Raw genomic sequence first — 26,397 nt, forward strand, 5'->3', positions numbered from 1 at the left:
GAATTACTTGTCATGCCACCATCTAAGACAGGTCCACCTTCAACTCAAGCCAAAAGGTTTGGGATACTTATGACTGAGGGATACCTTTGTTGAAATACCAAGGCCCCAAGTTTGAGCCTGCTTTCGATTGTACGGGATACCATACCCTGAGCGTCCTGACGTATACTTGGCCACAGTCTATTAGAACTGAAACTCTACTTCACTCTTCTTGCAGGTACTCATCAAGGTAGAGTGAAGGTATAACAAAAGGAAAAATGTGGATTGAAGTCAGATAATCTGGGCTCAAATCCTAATTTCTACACTAATTAATTTTATGACTTGGAGCAAATGAGATAAATTCCTGAGCCTCAGTTTCAAAAAATACTATCCAATTCACTGGGTTGTATAAGAATGAACTGTTGGCCTGGCAAGGACGCACAGTAACAGGAGCTCAGTGTACCTTCGTTTCCTCTTTTCACACTGGCCCAGGAGTCTACTTCTTTCCTTTTCTTTCTTTCTTTCTTTCTTTTTTTTTTTTTTTGTTGTTGGGGGGGTAGGGAATGTGGGGGGGCAGTGCTGGAGATTGAAGCCAGGATCTCGTACATGCTGATCCAAATGCTCTGCTGCTGACCTATACCCCTGGCCCCTCAACTTGGCCCAGAGATGAGCAGCAGGGAAACAGAAATACATTTGAGAATGCCTATAGTATATGACCCAACACTTTGAATTTATAGAAAATTACGTGAACATCCTCGAAATATTTTAAAATGAAAATATAATCTGTAAGTTTTCTGACAAACAACAATGAATTCATGAATATGTCACTCACAAATGTTCTCCAGTGTTGATTTTAAAAAGTGTCCACTACCATATTTACAGTCATAAAAAGAGTATTTATAAAGAATTCTTAAAAACATTAATAAATGTGTTATAAATGAAAATTACTTGTCATGCCAAAACAGTAAAAAACTGTAAAAATATTTTTAGAGATTAGACAGCAATGCTACTGGTTACCTGTAGTGGATTTTGCTGTCTATTTCACCTTTACTTTTCAACAATTAGGATGTACTATATTTTGCATCCAGCTCTTAGGCAAAAGATACACATAATCAGCTGTGCTTAAGAAAGGATCTTGTGGACTGGAAATACAGCTCAGTGGTAGAGGGCAAGCCTAGCATGTGTGAAGTCTGTTGGTTCCATTCCTAGCACCAAAGAAAGGTTGGAAGGAAGGAAGGAGACTCGTCTGGCCCAGAGTCTAGCAGGAAAACGAGCGGCCAGAGCAGATGGAGCAAGGTGATCCTGCCAGTCTGAGTACCTAGACACCATGGTGCTGTCCCAGGATTTTTTTTCCCCCAGTACTGGAAACTGAACCCAGGGACACAGCTATATTCCGAGACCTTTTCATTTTAAGACAGGCTTTTTGCCAAGTTGCTTAGGGCCTTCCTAAATTGCTAAGGCTAGCCTAGAACTTGTAATCCTCCTGCCTCAGCCTCCCAAGTCACTGGGATTACAGGCGTATGCCACTATGCTCAGTGGCTGTCTTGGGTCTTTAAAGCAGCCTCTAAAACAGTACACAACGCTGCAACTTAGAACAAAGAAAGGCTCATAATACCCACAGTTCTAATGCCACTGTGACTTCAATTATTTGTATACAACTAACCCACCAAGAAGAGCAGAAGTTCTTTGAGCACAGAACCATTAATGATTCAATTTGTATTCCCTGCAGCTATAACAAAGCTTTGTGTGAAATAGTCACTCAATATTTACTGAATAAAAATACCCACAGGGTCAGAGGAGAAAGGAACATGCAACTAAAAACCTAGAGCTGCACCACAAATTAATTCAAAACACATTCATGAGCAAAACAGGCCACATATCATTTTGACAAAACCTTTCTTAAAAAGCACAAGAAATACCACATGAGCACCTACTGCTTAACAGACAACAAGTCAAATGAATTGCTCATATTCCCTCATATCCCCCCCAGTATCACCTTCTTTTTAATCACTAGTTTATCGCCACCTGTTAATTAGGCAGTTGACCTGGAAGAGGAAAGTATAACCTCAGCAGATTCCAAAACCTGTGAGGTTTGTGCTGCACCATGCCAAATCTGAATCACAGATTTAAAGAGTGTGGAATTCTACTCACTGAATAGAATGTGCTCAGCCAGATTTGCAATCAACCTTCTTCGGAAGAATTCCTCTGCTGCGCTTCTGGATTCATTACTGGATATTTCTGTACCTTCATTAGCAGCATCATTAGGTCTGAAAAGATTTTTTAAATCAGCCTTCCACTGCCCCACTCTTTTACAAGGCAAAGTATGTGGGACTAATCTATAAATTAAATCTAAATTTAATTAATTTTTTTATTTGTTCTAATTAGTTATACATGGCAGTAGATAAGTCATTTTGATAAATCATAGAAAAATGAAGTGTAATTTCTCATTTTTCTGATTGTACATATTATAGGATCACATCAGCCATGCAGTCATATATGTACATGAGGTAATAATGTCTGTGTCACTCTACTATCCTTCCTACTCCCAAACCCCTTCAAATCACTAAGCATTTTATATTTCAACCACAAAAAGAGTATTTTATGGGTTGTTTCCCTCCATAATATACTTAATTATGTCTTGTATCATCTCCTGGACAAAATATGCTATTTAATTATGACTACAAATAGTTTGTTGGTATATCACTTCCAAAACCACTGGCAGACAGAGCACAGAAAGCAAGATGTCATGTTTTAAAACATGTCTGAAAACCAACATTTTAACATATTAAAGGAAGGGCTTCATATTCAATTTATTTAAGTTATAATTCAATTTGAATTCTGTAAAACTCAAATAGTAAAACTCTTTCACAAGTTTCACTTATGTACAATATGCACAATCTAAACTACTACCAAGAAGAATTCAGTTCAAATATTCAAAAGCATAAATCAAATAAGAACTCCTACATGATTCACAACACCAAAAAGATTTCACATGCAAATAAAAGCCTCCAAACTAACAGTTCAATATCCTTTATCAGATCATGAGAAAAGTCACTCAAAAACCAAGTGGAAAAGGAGCAATATGTTCTTAATAAGACTAACCTACTTTTCTATGCAATGTTAGAAATAATAATCATTTGGTAGTTAATATAAAAACATTTCCACAAATCTTACCGTGAAGGAAGTATAGCTGGTAACAATGCTTGCTCCAGAGAAAGTGGAGCAGACACAGCTTTCTGACTTTGGCTTTCTAAATATTCCTTAAAAAAAAAAAAAAAAAAAAAAAAAAAAACTACCATCAATACTTTCATTGTCTCACTTTTTTTTATCAACTTACAAAACCTATTTTGATCTTCAAAGGGTAAAATGGGTCATGCTATGGAGCTTGGGAATACTTCCTCTATCCTAAACTGTCTTCGGAAATCCAAAATGATTGATTCATAGAAAGTTATTAAACATAAAATCTAAGAACTAAAAAAATAGAAAGAACAGAAAGATGCTTAAATAAAATCATTGAAGAATTAAACGGAAAATGTTCACCTTTCTCAGATCTTCATGGAAATCATTCAACATTTATAGTAATAATAGAAACAACCATACTTTTTGAAGGAAATTTGGCAACCTAAAGGTCACATGATATCCAAAACAACCTCAATCCAAAAACAAATAATAATAAGCTGTGTTGTAGTTTAAAAATATAAAAAATAAAGAAGTGGCAAGAAATGACAAGGCTCCTCTGAGCTGAAAGTATTTAAGATCAGATAGTATGTGGCACAGCACTTAGAATCATCTAAGGTGGAGCCAAAGAAGTACAAAAGAAAGAGACATAACACCTCTGCTCCTGGTCCCCGGATTCCTCCCCCAATCCTCTTTGACCAATCTGAAAATCTAAGGAATTTAAGACAGCAAGACCTCAGGGAACTGGCAGTCCCAGGCTTTTAATGAAGATTACACCCACCTCGGGATAGATGGGTATTGAATTCCACTCAGCAGGTTAGAGAATAACTGTCAATTTTACCCAGTGGGAAAGTGTTTTGAAAATTTTTCCCTAAATGCAATTTTAAGATGTAAAATCCTGACATATATCTGAAAGCAATATACAAGATTCTCATGAACTTTTTAAAAAATAGCAACATTGAGCCCGTTACTTCCCAAAGACAGACACTCTCCTGTGTAACAGGCACATTTTGGTGGGAAAATTTAGGAAATGCTACTTTTGTCATAGTCTTTCCTGCAAGAGAGGAATCGGCGGCCCGGGGCACACACAGGTGGGGTTAGCACCCAAATGAGAGCCCAGATCATCTACCTCCAGGCTAGCGCTTTCACACTTCACAGACTCTCACCTTTAAGGAAAATGGTTGTGCAAAGTCCACTCTGACATATCCGTAGTTTTTCCGTAACATTCTAATAACACCTCTTGCTACGCTCCAAAGGCTCTCATTTTTCTTAGGTTTACCCTAAATTCCAGCAGTGAAAAGATAACATGGTGAGAAATAAAGCTAACATACACAAATATTTTGTTTTCCAAAGAATAATTCTGTATAGAAACTGGAGTTTCATCTTGAAAGAGAAAACAATAATAAAGGAAAATAAGTTATTCATTAACTGAGACCTGTCAGAAAGTGCTTCATATTCAAAGATACTAATAGAGGTCGTCATGTCCCTGGGAAAGGCAACCGAGCCAATGAAAAACATTTACTACTAGTTCACTTAAGACAATGTTCACATCCTTCAAAACAAATACAGCTGCAAGCTGGTGAGGGATAAAATGATGTAATACCCTGGAAAACTGTTCTTCAAGTTCGCAGGTAAAGATAAGAGGTCAAAGAGGCCACTTAAGAGCAGTCTGCCAAATCCTAGAGTCTGAATACCTAACTTCAGGTAACTAAATGCTAGTCAGCCTCACAGCGGCCTTTGAACTGATTATTCATCTAGATAGCACCGCCTGAGCATTTATGCCACATCAGGTACAAGTGAGACTGACACAAGAAGAAAGCATTCAGATGACAATCCAGGTCTGTTGCTTAATTTTTAAAGTCTGCAAATGTCAAGTGTCCTTGAACTTCTGACACATTTGAAGCAGTTAAGTGCAGTAAGTACTCTGCCCAAGGCTTCCACACTAAATAAGACCAAGACTAAACTCCTCTGGCACTCACACTGGCAGCAAGAGTGCATGTTGGTAAAAACCATCTAGGTAAAGTGTTTTGGCAGCACTGACTAAAGTTGAACATACGTGTACTTTACAGCCTACCAGTCCCACCTCTAAGCACATACTCCACAAAATAAATACCTACAGTTGCCAAGAGAATTATGTAAAAATGATGGCATAGAATAAATTATGGTTTATTCATACACTGGAAAACTATACAGCTATGAGAACAAATGAACTACATGCAGCAACATGAATGAATCTCAAACACCTGCTTGAGCAAAGAAAACCAGATGTAAAAAGAACATGCACTTCATTATCCCATTTATACAAAGCTCAACAATGGAAACAACTCATCTATTCTGTAAGAAATCAGGTCAGTGGCTATCCTAGAGGGGTTATTGATAAGAGAGGCATAAGGGGATTTCTGGGGTCCTGATACTACTATTCCTTCATCTGGATGCTGTTCCTGGTGTATTCACTGTGATAATTCAATCCACATGGTTATGATTTGTGTGTTCTTTGGTAACTACTACATGTCAATAAAAAGTTTACTGAAAAGACCACTGCCATTTCTCAGATTAACCTGTAGTTGTTCAGCCAACAAGACCCCACCAGTTCTTCAGGCATAACTAAAATCTGCACATAAACAGCAGGCCCTTGGGGAGAGCAAACCACAGATAAGCTGCAAGTTGAGATGATGACTCAGTGACAAGTGCTCTTCCATTTTCCAGTCCCATGACCAAAGCCAGCACCGATACATCTGATCATGCCCCTTCCAAGTGCAGGAGACACCTCATGAGTAGTACCCCCAGAGTGACACAGGGTGTGGCGGCTACTCAGCATGCCCCCAACCACGTTTCACAGTGCTCTACAGTCAGGGAGAACCTAACAGCAAATCCACTCGCTAATGTTTAAATCTAAAAACAAGCCTTCAAAAACGACTGTGACTTCCATGCAAGCAGACCCCTTACCAGCTGTTCTCCATTGTAGTGACCTTCAATGATCCGATCATAGGCGATTCCAACGGGTATGATCAAGATGTCCGGGATGGTATTGGTAGACAGAGTATCAACCACCACTGACAAGAGTCCTGCCCGAGCACAGGAGGTCTTCCCGCTCCTTGAGCGCGTGCCCTCCAAGAAAATCTCTAAGAACTGCTGCTGCCGAAGTAGTTCCACTATGTGCTAGAATATAAAGAGAAAGCAAAACATGAATTCAAGAGCACTCAACTGAGAGTCAGATCAGAAAAAGTAATCTTAAGGACACAGAAAAAACTACAACTTCACTACTGACAAAGTATTTTACCCACACCAAGAATAGCAAAGCAGCATTGCAAACACTGTATCTTGGTGATTAGACTCATCAGATTCATACCTAGGCAATAATCAAATTATTCAGAGAACAGTTTTTTTTAAATCTCAGCTCCAACAATCTCTTCTCCCTTCCACTGTGAAAGCTAATATGATGACTTAAAGGATAATTACAAATCATACACACCCCATGCAACAAAGCTCTGTAGAGAATATCTTTCCGTCCATCTGGTGTTTCATCCAGCCTCCGTCGTATGAAAAAGCCCCCAAGTTTGTGGATCAAGGTACTATAAATTCAAGAGTGCATGAATTATTTATAAGGAAAAATATAAAAAGAATATTCCAATCCAAGTTACTTCAAAACATTTGCAATCTGATGTCAGCCACACAAGCAGTGAGTGCTGACCAGGCAGATAAAGCAGTCTTTCGCCTTCCACATTACTGACACATTTCATCTTTACATGAGTCACTGGTCTATGGATAACCACTGCATATGACTGAAGCTCTATTAATGTCAGTTACAAACAAAGAGGAACTTTATGATATACTACCTTGCAAAGGTGATGGCATAGATTTTAAGAGGATTATGGGACACTTCTAATATTTTAAAACCCTGACCAGAGTCTCAAGACACTGATCCCTAGACATATTGAAATTTGTTCATGGCAAATTTATAAATATTCACAAAATGAACATAGCCCCTTGGGGAAAATGTTCTTAAGTAATTATTGCTTCAACAGGTTTCCTTGAGACAAGGATAATTTTATCAAACTGAAACTAAGTATAATCACCTTTATAAAACATGAAACAAAAATTGATTTCATTTACACATACACAGGAATAAAACAAGTCTGTTCATGATCCATGTCTCTTTCTACAAATTGATGAATTTTGACATGAAGTTGAAATTTTCTAAGTCATCTTTTCCAAACTCACAGCCCTTCCTATTCTTTTCAAATACAGTAATGCTACTATAAAAGAAATATTAATGTTTATGTTAGTCTAAACAGTGATACTATATTTAATGTTATTTGTATGTGTGTTATCCTCCCCAGTTAGTATGAGAAGGCCAAGGTAAGATGTTGCCAAAGCTTAGTATCACTCTTTGAAATTAAAACTTTGCACAATAAATTCACAATGAATGATATGAGTCATCTACAAAAATAATGCACCCTGAGAAGTGGTTTGTGACTATGTAGACAAGAATGCAACAATTTTTGCAAGCTGCACATAAGCAGGCCAGGTGATGTGTGAAGGAAGGGTGGGCTAAGCAATGACTGGCAGTAAGTTTGTGAACAAGGAAGTTCATTCATGAGAAATTATAAACATTTATTAAGCACTTTCGAAGATCCTAGATGAGAACCAGACACAGAGGGAATGAGCATGTGAGCTATTCTGATTACAAGAGACAAGGCTTTTCTAGAGGCCCTGTGAATAATCCTCTTTACTCTGAAACTGCCTTCCAGCACCTCTGATGACTTTCTAATTCAGCTTCCCAGGTTCCCCGACAATGGGAAGTAGCGCTCCGGAGAGTCAACCCAGGTATTCTATTAGAAAAACATGTCTGCTCTGTAGGTCCGCTCATACTATATTACAGTTAGTATTTATGTGTTTGCTATTTCTGCTATTTCATGGTAATGACATGTGTCTTATTCGCTTTTTGCCTAAATTCCTGCTGGATAAATACCATTAGTGAATGGCTCCTCTTCTGCTAATCACGTAGCCACTGCTATGACTTAGACATTAAATTCCTCCAAATGCTCAAGTTAAAGCCTTACTCCCAGGTAACAGCACTATAGGGAGATGGAGTCTGGTTGCAGAAAGTAGGTCCTGGGGAGTGTGCCCTTAAAGGCTTTATTATATCCCCAGATTCTCTCTTTTGCTTTCTGGCTGCCATGAGGTAAGCAGCTCTCCTCCATTACACCTTTACACCATGAAGTACTCGCTTACCAAAAGCCCAGAAACAACAGAACCAAGTGACCATGGACTGAAACCTATGAAACTGTGAGCCAAAATAAATCTTTCTTCCTTCAAGTTGATTTTCTGATATTTTGTTAGAGCAATGGAAAACTAGCACAGCTACAGATCTGGAAACCAGAGGACACTGAGCCAAGGGGTTAGGAAGGCAGTCCTTGACGTGGGGTTGAGGGCCAGACTTGACAGCACACAAAGGTAACGAAGGCTACCTGTTATGGCCTGGCTGTGAGGAGTTCCCCAGGAGCTCATACGTGAGACAATGCCAGGTTTAGAGGAGAAATGATTGAGTTATGAGAGTCTTAACCCAATCAGTGAATTCATCCTGATAGAGATTTTCTGAGTGGTAACTGAAGACGGGTATGGTGTGGCCAGAGGAGGTGGGCATTTGGGGCATGGCTTTTGGGTATATGTTCTATATCTGGTGAGTGGAGTCTCTGCTTCCTTCCACTACACTCTCCACCATGATGTTCTGCCTCATCTTGAGTCCTGAGGAATGCAGCCAGCTGTCTATGGATTAAGACCTTTGAAACCGTGAGTCCTCAAATAAACTTTCCCTCCTCTACAGTTGTTCTGGTTGGGTCCTTCAGTCATAGCAGTGAAAAAGCTGACTAAAACACTACCCATGAGGCTCTACCTGCAAAACCTGCCGGCCCATTTCCTGTTCAGTCTCTCTCCAAATTCATCCTCCTCTGAAGTACCCTCTACTCACAGAGGTCAAGACCCTAGATATACTTCCAAGTTTAAAACTTTAGTTTCTCAAACCAGTTCAACCTACTCCTCACCAATTCCTCATTGGTGATCAGACCCACTATCTGTCCAGTTTCCTAGGTGGAAAACATTCAGAAGTCTCCCCTACTGGCTTCTTCCCCTCTATTGAGCCCCAAATCTGAACAAGCATTAAGTCTTATAAATTTAACTTATTAAATACTCTGAAAATTTATGCCCTTCATTCCAAGAGCACTGCTACACTTTCAAGTCCTCAGTACCTTTTGCCCAAACTATTATACAGAATCAGAATTGATCCTACTTCTTCTACTTCAGAATGATCTTTCAGAATGTGATCTGAACATGTCATTTCCAAGGTTCAGAATGAAGTCTCAATTCCGATCTTAGAACTTGTGTGGCTCTAACTCTCACGCCTATGCAGCTACCAGCTCCAGCCTCCGACCCTCCTGTAGGCTTCCTATATTCTCACCTCCCCCAACCGTCCACCACTTCCCCACCACACCAGGCTCTAACTCTCTCTGCCTTTGCACAGTAGTTTCCTCTAAATGGAATGCATTTCATTATCCTGAAAACCTCTAAAAAAACACGTTTCATGTTGTACCTTCTACATGCTTCTTGCTCTGTGAGGTCAAAGTCTGAGGAATGGTTATTCTTGTTTACCTTTCTACCACCACTTCGCCTCCCGACTGCCAACCCTGGGACAGTAGTCTACTATCTTACCTTTCTATTGCCTTCTATTCGCTTGATAAATATTGCCCATCAAGTTTAGGAATTCACAGTTCATCCATATAAAATACATAAATAATGGTGATAGTCACATGATTCTTTGTACTACCCAAATTCCACATAATAAACAAGCACTACTTTTATAATAATAAAAGGAAAAAAAAAGCTAGTATCTTTTTAACTGGCAACAAAAGGTATACCAAAAAAAACCCCAAAAATTCAAAACACAATCTTCTGAATAACTTAAATTCAAAACAAGCTGAACTTACCTGAAGATTGGGATGTTGAGATTATTGCCTGAAGCAATGTATGGCGCTTTAATATTATGGCAGAAGAGAATGAAAGTGAGCAGCAAATAGTCAATATGGGATCTATGGACTGGTAGAAATATAAGCGGCAAATTCGTCTAATAGAGAAAAAAAACATCAAATTTAAAATTCAAATGTAAATTCAATTACACTTTACAACTGCATATTTGATTAGAGGCACTGAAACCCTGGCTAATCAGCAACTCACTCTTCAAAAACATTTATCAATAACATGAACTTCTTTCAAGTTTATACTGACATACCAAACAGAAGAACAACTACAACAACAGAAATGAGTTGGGGGAAGGAGAGGCACATTCAAGAATTCAAGTGGGACCTATACCCCCTTTGAGAGGCAGCCCTACACTTGTAAAAAGAACACAGGTTTTTGGAGTCAGGCTTGGTTTGAAATCCTAAAGAAAATCACTTACTATCTGAGATTTGAGGACAATTTCTTTATCTATGCCTCTATTTCCTTATTATAAGATAGGGATTGTTCTACTTGATTTTCAGGGCTGTTGCAAGGTAATTTATAAAAGGAATCCAACATATGCTGGTAGGTCCTCCTTTACCCCACATCCACCAAGACACACGACTACTGCAGTTATCACAAAAGGGAACCCTTTCAAATGGGTTGAACTGCACAATAATATACAAGAGACTATTTCTCAAAGAACTTTAAAATCACCTATAAACAAGAGGAAAATGGAATAACAGATTCATAGAAATTCTTGCCTCAGCTGCAGCTTTAACCATCTCTAGTTGACCCTTGTGAATCTGAATGTTCCAAAAGAAGCTATTGAACAGCTTTAGCAGCACCCACCCAGTAAGTCTGAAAGGAAGAACAAAAATGTAAATGTATATGTGTACATTTATATATACATATAAATATGATTATAGCTGACTTTTTTGACTTTGGTTTCTGAACTGCAACCTTATGAGTACTTGTAAATTACTTCATGTGTGCATCTGTGTATCTTAATTGCAGAACTAGTGAGCTAACTTTAAATACATACTACTTAGAGAAGTATTTATTTATTATGAACTAAAACCACATTTTACTCTAATAACACTGCATACTTCAAAGGTAAATGACCAAGCTGATATTTAGTGAGCATAATGGTCCCTCTAATGCACATAAAGCACTCCCTTGAGACATGGATGTGAGACTCGACTCACAACCAGTTGAGGACAACAGGTATCAGCAATACTGCAATGGCGGCTATCAACTAGCAGAGTTTAAGGCACCCTGAAACCTACCACAGTGCTACTTTCCAAAGAAGGCGAATAAGAATATAAAGAAGAGTGAGACTTAACATAAAAATACATTAAAATATCTTTGTTCAATCAGCACTGTGCTGGGATATGAAAATCCAATGGGTTAGTCCTATTTGCCCAAATAAGCTGGTTCCAGGTAAAAGGTTTTGCTTCAACTATTGATACCTGATCATTCCAGGTGAGACAGTGGCAACCATTTCTTGAAGGATCTTTTTGGCTTTCTTTTTCACTTTATGGATGGCTTTGGTCTGCTGCTGAGCAGAACCATCAGGGTTTAATTCAGCAGCCACTTCAGCAATGGCCTCTTGTACTCTGATTTGAAAATGGAAAGACAGACAACATAACTGGTATTACATTTCATTCCATTCCATATTCCATATTGCCTAAGCTGCAGTAATGGATGACAAAACCCATGGTAATATGAGAGAATAAGCTCAATTAGAAAACACTCAAGTTAAAAATGAAGGATATTATATTTCTAAATCAATGAATCCCTGAGGAATCTGGAAGGCAGACTTAAGAATTTACTTCAAATTCATGGGGTGAAAACTATACATTTTGATGTTTCAGTTTTGGTGTGAGGGACAAAAGTTATACTCTAGCAAAAACAGAGAAAAAGGAATGTTATTCCTTTAGGCATATAATTCAGAGGTACACAAAAAAACACTGCCAAATAATGTGCGATTTTTCTTTAAAAATTCTAATTTACTATTGACTTTATATTGGCACTCCATTAGTAGAACCATACCTAAGACTCTCTGGGAGGTATCAAAAAGAGAAATATAAATATTTATAAATTTTTATTCAAATCAATCTAATAATTTTTAAAAAGCACAGGTCAAGGTCAAAATAGCTGTGAGCAATAAAAAGTGAGATAAAAGGAAAAGTTTAATCCAGTTTTATAAATCCTTCACGTGACTTAGGGGAGAAAATATGAGGTTAAACCTCTTTAAACCACTTCTAATATCCCAGTTACTAATCAAAACAAGTGGAACAAAACAAACTTGAAGTTTTTAACTAGAAAACTGGACATATGATAACAGTTTCAAATAATTGTGTTTTCTCCCACCATTGTTACTGAGTTTAGACCAATGGAGTACAGAGAAACTCCAAATCATATCATATTCATTAATATGAAAAGACCAATTCGAAGGACATAACACACCCAGTCTACTCCTTAACGGCATCTTTTGCATCTGACCAAGAATGTCTTCACAAGTATTTAATGCATTTGTTATTATCAACCACTTGCTCATTCAACTAATACATATTACTTAAGTACCTACTATGTGCCAGCACTGTTGAGGTTTTAACAACCACACCACAGGGTCCGTGAATGGCCCTTAGGAATTCTAAGTAGTCTTTCAATCCACCCTATTTCCTGCTCCCCAAACCCAACTAATCTCTACAATTGGCCACCCCAATGAGGTGAAACAGAATGACCTTCACCCAAACTCCCATATTCTAGAACATGTATGTCCCCCTGGATGGGGCTCAAAAAATCATACCCCAAAGTATGGTTCTGGCACGCTGAGCAATTAAAATCAACTGGAAGCCCCTGAAAGCTACTTCAGAACCAAGTACTTCCTAATTTTGTTTCTTCCTGATCCAATTACAGGGCGGGGTTCTCTAGAATTCCCTTATTTGACTGAAGAAACTTGTAGACTTCATCTTAGCCAAAAGGCCAAGAAACGCTAAGAAATTTTTTCCAAAAGAAATGTAATGGTCTTAGTCTTAAAACCTCAACCCCAGAATCTCACTTAATAACCAGTGAAGAAAAGTCACCAGAGAGGAGACTGAGAGTATTTACTATGTCCAGGCAGACTTTTCATTCACATTTCTGAGGGCAGCTCCCACAGATTACTTGTGTGTCCTGCTAACTGCATAAGATACTCTGTTCCCAATGAAGTTCAGCCCCACACCTTACTTCCCAGAGCCCAAAGGCAGTTTGTCCCAAGCTACTGCCTGTTCTCCAGACTTATTCACAATCCCCTAAATGTCATTTACTATACTGAAAATTGCCTACATCTCCCTGCTCTCCCCTCACAAAGAAGGTTGTATAAGTTTCTCAATCTCGTTGGGTTACTGGGTAAATAGTCTTCTTGTGGTGCCCAAAGCACATTAAGAAACCCACATGCCTTTTTCTCCTATTAGTCTATTGTCAATCTGTTCCAGGGAACCTTTGGAGAACAGAGGGAAACTCTGCCCTGACCCTCCTCCCCACTTCATTTGGGCCTGAGACAGTCTCCCCTATTTACAAGCTCTTCTGAAAGCAAAGATGGTCTCTTACTCTCTTAAGATTTCTTTCTTTTTTAAGTTGTCGATGGACCTTTATTTTAGTTAGTTAGTTATATGCAGTGTTCAGAATCAACCCCTTTGCCTCACACATGCTAGGCAAGTGCTCTACCACTGAGCTATACCCCAGCCCCTCCCTAAAGATTTCTAATAATGACTTTCCACTCCAAGAATTCACACCTATGTACTCAATAATTGTTTGACAAAAATATCAACTCACTTCTCTTTGGACTATAAAACACAGGGTCCCTGACATTCATATTACAGAAAACAGTCCTGGAAACATTGGCACCTCTGAACCCCATAATTCACTAGGTCAGTGATTCGTGACCTGCCTTGCACATAGTAGAAATCCACTAAGTATGAATCCTTAAACCAGGACTGATAAGGATCCAAGATGGCGGACTAGAGGGAGGCTGCATTCCTTGTCGCTCCATAACACAGGTTTCAAGCAGAGGATATGTGTTTCATGGTGAGGCAGTTTTTGCTGCTTATCGATCCCCTGCTGTTTACCCCATTTGTCTACTGCGATCATCTGCAATCTGCCAGCATATCGACACCTTTTTAGGTGCAGATTGCTCACTGTCAGGCAACTATCATCCACCATTTGCCTGTCTCTTGCCTGTCCATCACCTGCCTTTCACCTACCCATCAACCAATGCCTGAGGTTCACCTCCAGTAGTCCGATAGCAGTCAGCAAACTAACCGCAGACCACCAGTGGAGCGCCAGCTGCCAGCTGTTGCCTGGAAGTTCAGTCACAGTACCTGTAGGATCCCGCAACAAGACCGACCACACCCCACCTCCAGGACCCCTGCCTGACCAACTGTACCCCTCCCCTCCAGGACCTCCAGCCGACCACGCCCACACCCCAAGCTGCAGCTCCCCATTTGCCAACACATTTGGAAGCCAGAGCGGCCATCTTGGATAATCCTAGAAGCCATAGCTCTGATCTTCAGGTAGGGCAAATTCCATCCTGAGACTCCTGCTGGAGACTGAAAGCTCATTGTCAAGTACCTCTCATACATCAGGCTTCTGAAGACTGGGAGGTTTGAATACTATAGGACTGTTATAGTATAGGTTTTCTTTTTTCTCCTTATTGAAAAATTTTAAGTTTTTATTTCTTTACTTTTCTTGCTCTCTTTTCCTTTTGTTTACCTGTTCCCTCAGAGTCTCTTTCTCCCTTTTCACATGCTAACAACCAACTTCTTTTGATTACACAATCACTCTATTATCTAGAACTTCTATATATTCTTTTCTTATCCCATTAACAGGTACATCCTACACCCCTCATCCTCTTTGTCCTCCATTAGAAACTGCAGACCTTATTGCAAATCTATTTGTTATACTGAGGATAATAAACTCATTCTGCTTATTATGATAATATTGTTAACGTCCTCATAGGGGCTATTCGGTCTAGGGTTGCATACTGTCTGAACTGGGCACTGCCAATATTGATCTCCTCCTTAAAAAAAGGTTTTGGAAACCTATAGAGTCACTATAAGCCTATAGGTGGGAAACTGCAACACCCCAGATGTGCACTGCTAGAGGTGATGATACATGAACAACATGAAAAAAACAAGGGAAGAAAATGATCCAAACAAATCTAGATTCTATGTTAATAGAAACCAGTGACAGTATGATAGAAGTAGTATCAGAAAAGGACTTCAGATTATACATGAGTAAAATGATTCGTGAAGCAAAGAGGACTGCTCTGCCTCCATGGCACCATTCACCAAAACCATCCATTCTCCCATCTGTCCTCAGTTTCCTTAATACTTAAAGTCTGAAAACACAAACACTTCTCGAGACAAAGTCTCAGAGAAATCAAGGGTTACTGAAGCGAACCACCTCCCACTCCCACTCCTACAAACACCCCTGCCTCTCCCCACCTTGACAACAGTGTTCCCACCCTCACCTGCTGCTGTTCAGTACATTTTCAGCCACATTGGTGGCAAACATGCCCTTATGGACATCTCGCTCTTGAACAAAAAGGACGTAAGAAAGTCGTCTTGCCAGCCATCCTCGGTGCCTGCAATGCAAAAGCCATTTAGAAGAAGAGTACTCTAGAATACCTGTACTATTGAGTGGTTTCTCTCCTATAAAAACAAAGCCTGCCATCACCTATTCCTGAGATTTAGGGTTACTTTATAGCAAATTTTCCTTAGTGTGTCAGTGCTTAAATACTCCTACTTTGTTGAATAATAATCCTAATATAAAAACAAAATTTGATTTTATTAATACCACTAAAATGGCAAATACGTTGAATGCAGTATATATATAAGCTATTGTATATAGATATAGACCGGTAATCTATATAGCCTATAATATTATCTATGGGCTATAAAAAGAAAATTTTGGAAGTTTTTCTTAATTATGATAATACTTCTACAATAATCACCGACTCTCAAACTGAATTAACAAAGTTGATGGGATGAGAGAAGTCAAGCATAACTGACTGAGACCTTAATATTTGTTCTCATGACAGATTCTGGTCAATGACAGTAACTTATGAGATATTTAGATAAGGTCAACAGAGATGAGAGGATGCAGACACGAAATTCAGAATAAGCATGCTGCATTAGGATTATTATGTAATAATTTGAAATCATTAGTGATGATCATATGATACTGCATTGTCATTTCCTCCATAGTGATATATGCAAAAGAATTCAAATATGAAGTCATTTACTCTAAAAATAACCAAAAGCCTTCAATTGAGAAAGAATAATTTGGAAGAGAAATGTTTATCAATCACTGTTCCTTCTCTTCTTTATGCCTCTATTTTTTTAACTTTTCTCAGTCTTCTGAAAATGTAGCCCAATGTTTAGTGTTCATTCTGAACTCTTCTTTCAGTAAGCATTTTTGGAAATATTACTAAAATATAGTCAGTTCTCAATGAAATTCCTTTCCAATTGACTGGAAATATTATACATGTGTAAGCTAGTGCATATATGGGTGTGCATGAGAGACAGTGTGTGTGTGTGTGTGTATTTGTGTGTGTGTGTAAAGACAGTTAAATTTTGTTTCATATAATACAAACTAAAAACCTATATAGGTAGTTATTACACTGAATAGTTTCATATTTCAAAATCAATATAGCCAATGCTATTCTTAACTGCTTCTGAGAACAACAAACAAACCTTTTGACTTTATATGTAAAATGTCAATTTCCATCAAGAAGAAAATAACCTACCTCTTTCCTTAGGATCTTAACAAAAAAAAAAAAAAACCACTTTAATGAACCAGCGTCTCTCCTCTCTCCTTTAAATATAAATTAAACAGAGAGAGAGAAGAGGAACCTAGAAATGGGAAAAAATAAATATGCATACTTTGACTTCAGTTCTATTAAAAAAAAAGCTTTAATATATAAAGAGGTATTATTCTTATGTGATCTCATCATCTAATTATGAATAGTAACAATATCAGAAAGGCTTCTAACCTAAGTATTTGATTTCTTACCTTAATTTTTCATAGAATTTCAGCATTTCTCATCAGCTGAGCCTACTTCTTATCTACTTCAGTGGTTACTCTTAGAATTGCAAGAACTGCTAGTTTTTTTGGCTACTCCATCTCCTGCCTCATAGACATTCACCAACCTTCCTTCCAACAACCTGGACTCACAGAAAACAAAGACCTTTTTCTCTCTCTCCCTGGCACTTAGTAGTAGCCTGTGCCCATGTACCCAGAATTTGAAAGTAAGAATTCTAAGAAATGTCTTAGGTAAATAAATGAAAGAAGATTTGCTCAATAGAGAAAAGTATCTTTCAATACTTTATGGAATGGCATAGTTTAATAATTCATATTTTTTTGAAGTATAACATAGTCAAACTAGATTAAGATATTCAACCTAAACCTCATCCCAAATACTTCTCACATTATGGCACACTTCATATGCAAAAACTAGCATACAAAATAAGTTAAGAGAGGAGATAACCACACGCCCCAGGGAGGTACTTGTAAGTGGTTAGTAGAGAACTCTTTTTCTGGTGGCTACCTGCTTCTGAATTTTAAATAAAGCCTCTGTGTCAAGAGCTCAGCTGTTGGCAGATACAGTGGTACATGCTATAATTCCAGTGCATCAGGAGGCTGAGGCAGAAGGACCGCAAGTTTGAGCCTCAACAACTCAATGAGGCCCTAAGCATGAAACCCTGTCTCAAAATAAAAAAATAAAAAGAGCTGCAGTAAAGTCCCCATGGGTTCAATCCCTAGTACCAAAACAAAAATGAAACAAGAGCTTATTTGTTGGGCATGGTGACATACGCCTACAATCCCAGCAACTTGGGAAATTGAGGCAGGAAGATTCCAGGTTCAAAGCCAGGCTCAGCAATTTAGCAAGACCCTCAGCAACTTAATAAGACCCTGTCTCAAAATAAAAAATAAAAAGGGCTGGAAATAAATCTCAGTGGTAAAGCAACTGAGTTCAATCTCCAGTACCAAACAAACAAACAAACAAAAAAACAACCCTCATACTCCATTCTCTCTTGAAAATATAAATTCGCCTAAAAGTATATTGATGGATATTATGGAGTTTTTCTTTTGAGATTCATTAGCAGCATAAGAGAGTTCTTTTTACCTTGTGTGAGTTTCATTGATATAAATAACATTCCGCAAACCCAAAGACGGAATACTGGGGTTGAAAAATTTCTCCTGTATAAAACAAAATAAATATAGTCATAAATATGAAATTATGGCATTTGCAGGTAAATGTCTGAGTTGGAGAATATCACACTAAGCTAAATAAGCCAATCCCCAAAAACCAAAGACCAAATATTTTCTCTGATAAGCAGATGCTAATTCACAATGGGAAAAACAGAGGTACTTTGGATTAGGCAGAGGAGAGTGAAGGAAAGGGAGTGGGTGTGGGAGTAGGAAGGACAGTAGAATGAATAGGACATTATTACCCTCTGTATATATATGATTCCATGACCAGTGTGATTCTACAACATGTACAACCAAAAAAATGAGAAACTATACTGCATTTATGTATGATGTGTCAAAATGCATTCTACTTTCATGTATAAGTAATTAGAACACATTTAAAAAAACGGTATTAAAAAATAATGGGACTAATTTAGGGGGAAAAATACACAACTGTATTGATAGTGAAAAGTTCACAGTACTAGTTCTTATTGACTTCTAAAATTCAAGCCCAAAGTTAGGTATTGCTTCAAAGAAGAAAATATGTTTTGTTGAAAAGTAGCCTTCAGAGAAAGTCACAAGTTAAATGTTTATTTTTAACACTTTAAAACCAAAGGAAATAGTGCCTGTCCCACTCCTCACCTTCATCCAAGAAAGAGCTAATTACAGTAGTGTAAGTCACTCATAGGGAAGTCAGGGATTTCAGAGTTCCCAAAATACAAAAATATCATGCTAAGTACCATTCAGGAATCGTTAGATTACTAAATCTCCCAACACATAACAATTATCACCCCCCTTTTATAAGTTAGGCAATTGAGACTGGTAGGAGGTTAGGATTCCATCTTAGATCTTCTGAAGAATATGGTCCCCTAAAATTACAGTCACTTAAAGAGAAAATGCACATCTACAGTTCACCCTCAGAACAGGTGCTCCTGAAAGATAATCCAAAGATGGCTCTGTTGAACAGAAGTCTGTAAGTTTATCAGTATGGGAAAAAAGATGAAGATGCCACACATAAATGCTAAAACAATATGACATACACTCAACCAAATATGTAAAAAAATGTTTAAGCGAAATTCCCTTAAATTTCCCTTAAAGAAAAGGAAAACAGGATTTCACAGAAAGGATAGCATATACCAAAAAGTTAATAAAGTGTTTTCAAACAAATTATTTTAAATTAACATGCCAAGAATGAAATTCAATTCATTAACCACCAACACTAACCACCAAGTAGTTTCCTATACTCTGTTCTGAATTAAGAACACACCGCGAATTGTAATTGAGGTATTATTTTGGTCCAATATTATAGTTAAGGTATTGTTTTGAATAAGCATTCGAAATTAGATTTAGTGAGATGCCAGCTCTAAAAAGAAAATCCACATGACCTTCTCTTTAAATCTTTATTTCTACTGTCCTATGAATCTGAACTGGTCTTACTCCTAGACTAGAAATTTCCATGAGCCTTTAATTCTACCAAATTCTTACAACAAGGTGCTTGGTTGAGAAGCAGCAATATATATAAGGAGACATTCTTGAGCAGACCTGAACATTTAATGTGAACTGCTTGTGCCCACACGAATCACTCCAGTGTTAATAAATCCCTTTATACCAGATTCAGGATTCCACTTCATGCCAAGCCAACCCTGAGCAGAAAATTCACACAGCACAGTTAGCTATTCACATAGGCTATAAGCAACCTCTATAAATGGCAGGCACTTAAGTGGCAGAATTTCCATCGCCCTGTGCAAGGGAGAGCTTAACATTCAGATACACCTTCTAAAAGGTGACTTTACTGTCTCAGCACACAGTAACATGAGACCTTCATTCCCAGGTTAGCCCACCCTTCTCCGACCTTTCACCCAGTCCCCGCTTCTCAAATGCTATACCAGAACGTGGAAGATACTGCCTGGCTTGCATATCTTTTCACTAGAACACAAACAACAAAGCCAAACACACTCTTCCTTGAATCTTCATTCTAACATTTTAGTGACTGCATGTATGATAAAACCAACATACAGCCCTCAGAAACAGAAACTTGGCCGAAGTCAGGAGAAAGCCACAGCTTTAACTTCTGATTCTGTCCCATGCTAGAATTTTAACGTCGTCATAAAGTTTAATAACTGGAAGGTATATCAAGGCTCCTGCCAACTACCTGGAAAAGTCAAAGTAAGATCTAGTTTTCCCCCTAAAATTATATAAAAATGCCAAAAGAATCAGAACAGTGCCTAGATTAACTGTAGGAATAATATTTATTAAATAAATTGAATGAAATGAATGAAAAATTAAGTCAACTTCTTTACTTATAATATTTTGTTTATAAACATGGTTCTCAGTTCTAAAAATGAGGTAAGTCCATTAAAACCAAACAATAAAAATTCACACAAAGTTGGAAAACTGTCACAAATTTTACTCTATTTATTTATGGCCGACAAGCAGGAATGTACTTACCCAGCTCTGGGGAGTGCAGGAATAACAACATCTTCCAACAAAGGGCCTTTTCCGGCTCATTAGGCTTTCTTTCCATTTTAAGGTTGCAGATCTGAAGACGGTAGGTCTAAAGCCACACTCACCCTAATAAATATTAAGGAAAAATAGTATCTAAATGGCAAGAGAACTATACTTGCCCACTTGACCTCTAAAACTAAGATATTTCAGTGAGAAGATAAAATTATGACATATTCTCTTTTGGTGGCATAATTATGTGTCTTACATAGTGATTTTCACTTATGGTATTCCCTCCCAGTATTAACAATTGGAAAAAAGCTTGGCACATGAACAAAAATTGATTACTTAAGAACAGTTAACAGCTGCTAACAATCACTACATATTCAAATGCAGCATCTAAAAGTTTAAAAACTAAGCTGGGGATCCATCAATGGATGAATTAATAAAGAAAATATGGAATATACACACAGAGAGATATAAATATTATGCAGCCATTAAAAAGAATGAAATCCTGTCATTTTCAGGAACGTGGATACGCCTGGAGGACATTATGTTAAGTGAAATGAGCCAGGCAAAAAGGACAAACACTGCACGTTCTCACTTATATGTGCAGGCTAAAAGAGCTGATCTCAAAGAAGCAGAGAGTATAACAGTGGTTAACAGGCTGGGAAGACTGGGGGTGGGGGTTCATAAAGAAAGGCTGCTAAACAGGTACATGTGTTTTGAAATAGTACACTGTATCCCATGAATGTGCATAATTACTATGTCACTTGATTTTTTTAAAAAATATAACAGACATCAATAATAAAACTTTTGAAAAATGTAGATCAAAAAAACCAAAGTTGTAGAAGGTCAAAGGGACTTTTGGTCAGGCTTGGCAGTACACACTAATCTCAGCAACTCAGGAGGCTGAAGTAGGAGGATTGCAAGTTTGAGGCCAACCTGGGGCAACTTTGCAAGACCCAAAAACAAAAAATAAAAAGAACTGGGGATGTAGCTCAGTGGAAGAGTACCCCTGGGTTCTAACATCAATACCAAAAAAGGGAACTTCTGACAACAGGATAAGCAAATGAGACTCCTGGATCCCTATGCTGCAATCCTCCCACAATAAAACATAAGGTCTGACATAGTGAGCAAGCTCTTTTATGGTTTAGAACATTTTACTTTAAATGAAAAACAAGGAAAACTCAAAAACATTTCTTTATCTATCAAAAGAGTTTAATGCTTGGAATTTAAATGATAGCTACACTGCTCAATTAGGGTCAAACCCTACTCCACTATCAAACTCTTTCTCTTCCGAGTTCATTGTTTGCTCAAGTCTCAAAGCGTAACTTTTTTTTTTTTTTTTTTTTGGTACTGGCGATTGAATCCAATCTACATATCCAGCCTGTTTTTATTTTGAGACAGTGTCCCGATAAATAGCTGAGGTAGACCTCAAATGTGGAATCCTCCCGCCTCAGTCTCCCAAATAGCTGGGATTACAGGCATGCACCACCATGCCCAGCTTCACTGTATATATAACATTCTTAAAAATAGCCCAAAGAGAAACATTTTTATATAAGGCAGATATTGTTTGAGGTTATATTTAAAATATGCTAGGTTATGTTAAAATACAGAAAATAATAAAAGAAAATGTGGCTTTTTAAATTGAATTTATACTAAAATCTCCTGTTTTTAATTTTTTAAAATTTACTTCTGTTATAATATTCATGCTTATTACATACAACTTATGGAAAGTAGATGCCAAGAGAAAGAAAAAAAAAAAATCTTTTTAATTACACTACCCAAAATAAGTACTAGATTTTTCTGTAGGCAAAAGTGTTTTGCTTTTTAACATAATCACTGTATTTAAACTATTAAATTTTTTCTTTCCACAATACCATAAAAAATGTTAAATATTATTAGACTTCATAAACATAACTTCTAATAATTAGTTTCTGTAGCTATTAGTCTCTATTTTTATGTTCTGTTGCCAACAATGTTTCTGTCTTCATAAATAATACTGAAATGAGCATTTTTAGGTTGAATGAATTTAGCTCTTTTCTTAAACTTACCAATTCCTCACTTGTGTGTTTGCATCGACCAAGGCTGTATTCTGATGAATTTGGCAGATAAGAAACATCTATTGTGCCAAGGCTCAATGCAGATTCATCCATGTCATAAACTGTAATTCCCAAATCATGTGCTAGAGAAAATATATACCATATTAGTTAAAGAGGAACCCAGAAAGTAAATACAAAGAACTCAAAACTGATTTCTACATTATTTTGCTCCATAAAAAGGTATCAAATGAACTGCTGGACGTCTCTGTTGAGTAAGGGTAAAATTTACCCTTGATGTGTTTATATTCTCAGGCTGTCCTGACTAGCTGTGTGTTTGTGTGTGTGTCGGGGTGTCATGGATCAACAAGTGTATCCTAAGACTTTCTGAATATGGAATACGTAGACTTTCTGAAAATAAGAATTATGAACAGTCATTTGCAAGGGTAAATAAAAGCTTATTACAAGTATGCAACAAATAATTATTTCATTTTTGTTAGTCATTGAATGGTTCCTGGGAGAATAAAGGCATGAGTTTAATTCAAAATGTTACATGTACGCACACAAGAATTTTTAAAATTATAAGCAGAATTTTCACTCACACCTACCATGCAATGTAAAATGGATAAAGGCAACTGAGGCACTTTTAAAGTTTCCCTCTTAAACTAAATTGAGCTTAATTTCTTATGATGCTTTAAAAGAAATATTTGCACTTTTAATACATTTACAAAGCTTTAAAGGAAAGGCACACCATTTGAGAATATCTAATTTATAAGTTTCATCCTTTTCAATAAGTCTTTTCCTAGCCTAACGGAAAACATTCACTGATATTAATGTAAAATATAAAATTTTTCTAACTTAATCTCTATTCTGTAGTTTAGCTTTTGGCTACTCTCATCAGACCTTAAATGATTCCTTTAAAATCCTAAACGATCACCTCCAGGTAACAGTGTTCTTTAGAAGGCATATTCTGATTTCTTTACAATCCCCCTATAGATTTGCTGCAATTACTATTATCCTCAAAATAACTACACATGCCCTTAACAATATAATGTATGTAACCATCTAAGGTAATAGGCCAGGGGAGAAAATAGTAAAGCAATGCACCTGGGATGGAAGTTCTTCTGTGATACTAAAGAAAAATTCAGCACTCAGCTATCAGGTTCCTCTGCAGAATGTCCACACAAGGAGGGAGCAAGCTGCTGCCTGAGAAAAGAAGTGATCAGGAGATGAAAGAAGGAAAAAGACTAGTGCCAATAGGAAGTCCATGCTATGCTCCTCCTCCCTCCCCAATGGTTTTACCCAAGGTGAAGGAGTTAAAAAAAAAAAAAAAATCCCAAAAGCTTTGGTCATTAGGGCTGAGGCAAGCCAACTGGGGAATCTGAAATGGACAGGGTCAACTTTGACGTTTAAATCCCCCACTGTCTACCATATGTGTGGATTTGGTCAAGTTAGTTAACTTCTACGCTCTCGCCTCTCCATCTGGAAAATGGGAATAATACCACACCATCTTATTTGGGTTGCTAGAAGACTGAATAATACACACGAAGCGCCCAGCACGGTGTGAGACACACAGGGAACACTCAGTCGCTGGTGGCTGCTGTTACTGGATTACCTCCAGTGCCAGCAGCTCTCTGAGTACCCCAGCTGCCTCAACGTCCCCACTAGAGGGGATGACTGGCGGCCCCAGCCCCTCCAGAAGGTGCTTGGGGCACTGGGTGCATACGGTGCATACGGACTTCCTCCCCCGCAGGGGACCCTATGCCGCAGCCCCGTCTTCCAGGAAGAACTGTGCCGACCCCCACCCCGGCACGAGCCCGGCCCATTTCTCAGGGAGAAAGTCGGAGCTGGAAGGACGGAGGAGGACGGGGTCTCAGGCCGCCCGGAGACTGGCAGGCGCTGTGCCAGGTCCAGGGGAAAGGGGCGACCACGCACCTGTCCCGGAGCTGGCGGCCGAGCAGCCTCCCGCAGCCCGCCCGCCCTCGCCGCTCCGCCCAGCAGCCTGGCTCCAGCTGCTGCAGCTGCCTGCACTTCAAGTCCCGGCCAAAGCCTGCTGCAGCGTCGCGCCCTGATGACGTGCCCGGCGCGCAGCAGTGACGTTGGTCGGGGGGGCTACCGGCGCCGGGGGCGGGGCCGAGCGCAGGAGGTTGGCCCGAGTGCCTGACGCGCGGACTGTGAGGGTGGGTGGCTCCAGGAGTGAGATCTGTGCAGGCGAGAGTCGGGGGTGGGGGCGGTGCGAGTACGAGTGACTGAACAAATAGTTACGCTGCCTGGGCTGTGAGTGAGTGAGTGAGTGAGTGAGTGAGTGTGTGCGTGTGAGAGTGTGTGTAAGTGTGTGTGTGTGTGCGCGCGCGCCTCCTAATCTTCAGTGTGAACTTGATCAGGGGACAGGGAAGCAGGTGGGTTGTCTGTTTTTATGGCTATGTGTGTGTGAACTGCCCTTTATTGAGATTTGTAAAACTGTGCAGAATTTAATTTGGGGGAGGCAGGGATTTGCAAAAAGCTACATTGTATAATTTTTGTGAAAGTAGCTGAGCCTCTAAGGAGGAAAATGAATGAAAAAAGAAAAGCTGGAAAGATACAAAGCCTCCATCAGGCAGAAAGATACATTTCTTTTTCCTATGAAATATGTTGCTCAGAGTGGTAAACATACTATTGTACACCTAAGGATTTTTAAATGTACATTTCAAATGCCCTCACCAAAAAAAAGTGGTATTTGAGGTGATGGTATGTTAATTAGGTTGATTTAATTACTTCCCATTGTATTCATAAATCATCACTTTGTGCCTCAAATGTATATAATTATGACTCGTCAATTTACAATTAAAATGATTTTTTTTAATAGCTTGAAGAAATCTGAGTCAAAATTTGCCTCTCTTGAGCTGTTTAAACAAAATAACACTGAGCAGGAAGAGGCTCTTTCACAATATTTGTCATGCCGTTGGTAAGGTTATCAAGAGCATAGCAATTTAGAAAAAAATAGATAACCTTTTACTTGTGCTCAAGCAACAAACAACTAGGATCTGGAAGTGCAAAGATAAAGTCTCTGTCCTCCAACTACTGGTCCCTCTTGCACACACCAACCCTAATACTCTATTCAAATCTTTGTGCACTTCAACCCTGATCAAAAAACATCCACTGCCCCCTAGAGTCCAAATGCCTGAACCTGGCATATTCTGGCCTGCCCAAAGGGGCCTCTACTTTTCCCACTGCTCTCCAGCAGGAGCTCCCACCTCTTTGGTGATTCCAAAATAAGCCATGGGCTCTGATACTCCTAATTCTGTGCATGCCATTCTACCCCAAATTCTATAGTTCTTTCCTGAACTAATTCTCCAGTCCTTCCCTAATCGCTCCAGCCTTCAATGATCACACTTCCCTGCAAAATCTCACAAATTTATTGTGGCATACCTTAGGGTCTGTGTCAGATTTCCATAAGATTACAAATTCATCATGTCATTGATTTGCCTCAGTCTCCTAGTTAACATTACAATGCCTTAGTAAAGTACTCAATAAACAATTGTTGAAA

At 38.5% G+C, this 26,397-nt stretch overlaps 1 protein-coding gene across 2 annotated transcripts in view; it reads right to left on the reverse strand.

The window, feature by feature from the left end:
- Positions 1 to 26,397, reverse strand: part of Gpam (glycerol-3-phosphate acyltransferase, mitochondrial) — a 65,345-nt gene that overhangs the window by 11,946 nt on the left and 27,002 nt on the right. The window contains exons 1-14 of one of the 2 annotated variants that reach the window (XM_047554073.1): positions 24,807 to 24,935; positions 23,979 to 24,077; positions 22,887 to 23,017; positions 20,836 to 20,958; positions 18,323 to 18,396; positions 15,665 to 15,778; positions 11,619 to 11,765; positions 10,911 to 11,007; positions 10,137 to 10,273; positions 6,626 to 6,725; positions 6,100 to 6,312; positions 4,320 to 4,433; positions 3,151 to 3,236; positions 2,128 to 2,243 (exon numbers count right to left, since the gene is read on the reverse strand). In XM_047554073.1, coding sequence (XP_047410029.1) covers positions 2,128 to 2,243; positions 3,151 to 3,236; positions 4,320 to 4,433; positions 6,100 to 6,312; positions 6,626 to 6,725; positions 10,137 to 10,273; positions 10,911 to 11,007; positions 11,619 to 11,765; positions 15,665 to 15,778; positions 18,323 to 18,396; positions 20,836 to 20,958; positions 22,887 to 22,988 — 1,423 coding nt within the window. In that variant the 5' untranslated portion in view covers positions 22,989 to 23,017; positions 23,979 to 24,077; positions 24,807 to 24,935. Of the gene's footprint in view, positions 1 to 2,127; positions 2,244 to 3,150; positions 3,237 to 4,319; positions 4,434 to 6,099; positions 6,313 to 6,625; positions 6,726 to 10,136; positions 10,274 to 10,910; positions 11,008 to 11,618; positions 11,766 to 15,664; positions 15,779 to 18,322; positions 18,397 to 20,835; positions 20,959 to 22,886; positions 23,018 to 23,978; positions 24,078 to 24,806; positions 24,936 to 26,397 lie in introns of those variants that run through there. The other variant, XM_047554072.1, reaches the window with a different exon arrangement.

The sequence above is a fragment of the Sciurus carolinensis genome, chromosome 5, assembly GCF_902686445.1.
Source record: "Sciurus carolinensis chromosome 5, mSciCar1.2, whole genome shotgun sequence".
NCBI classification, from domain to species: Eukaryota; Metazoa; Chordata; class Mammalia; order Rodentia; family Sciuridae; genus Sciurus; species Sciurus carolinensis.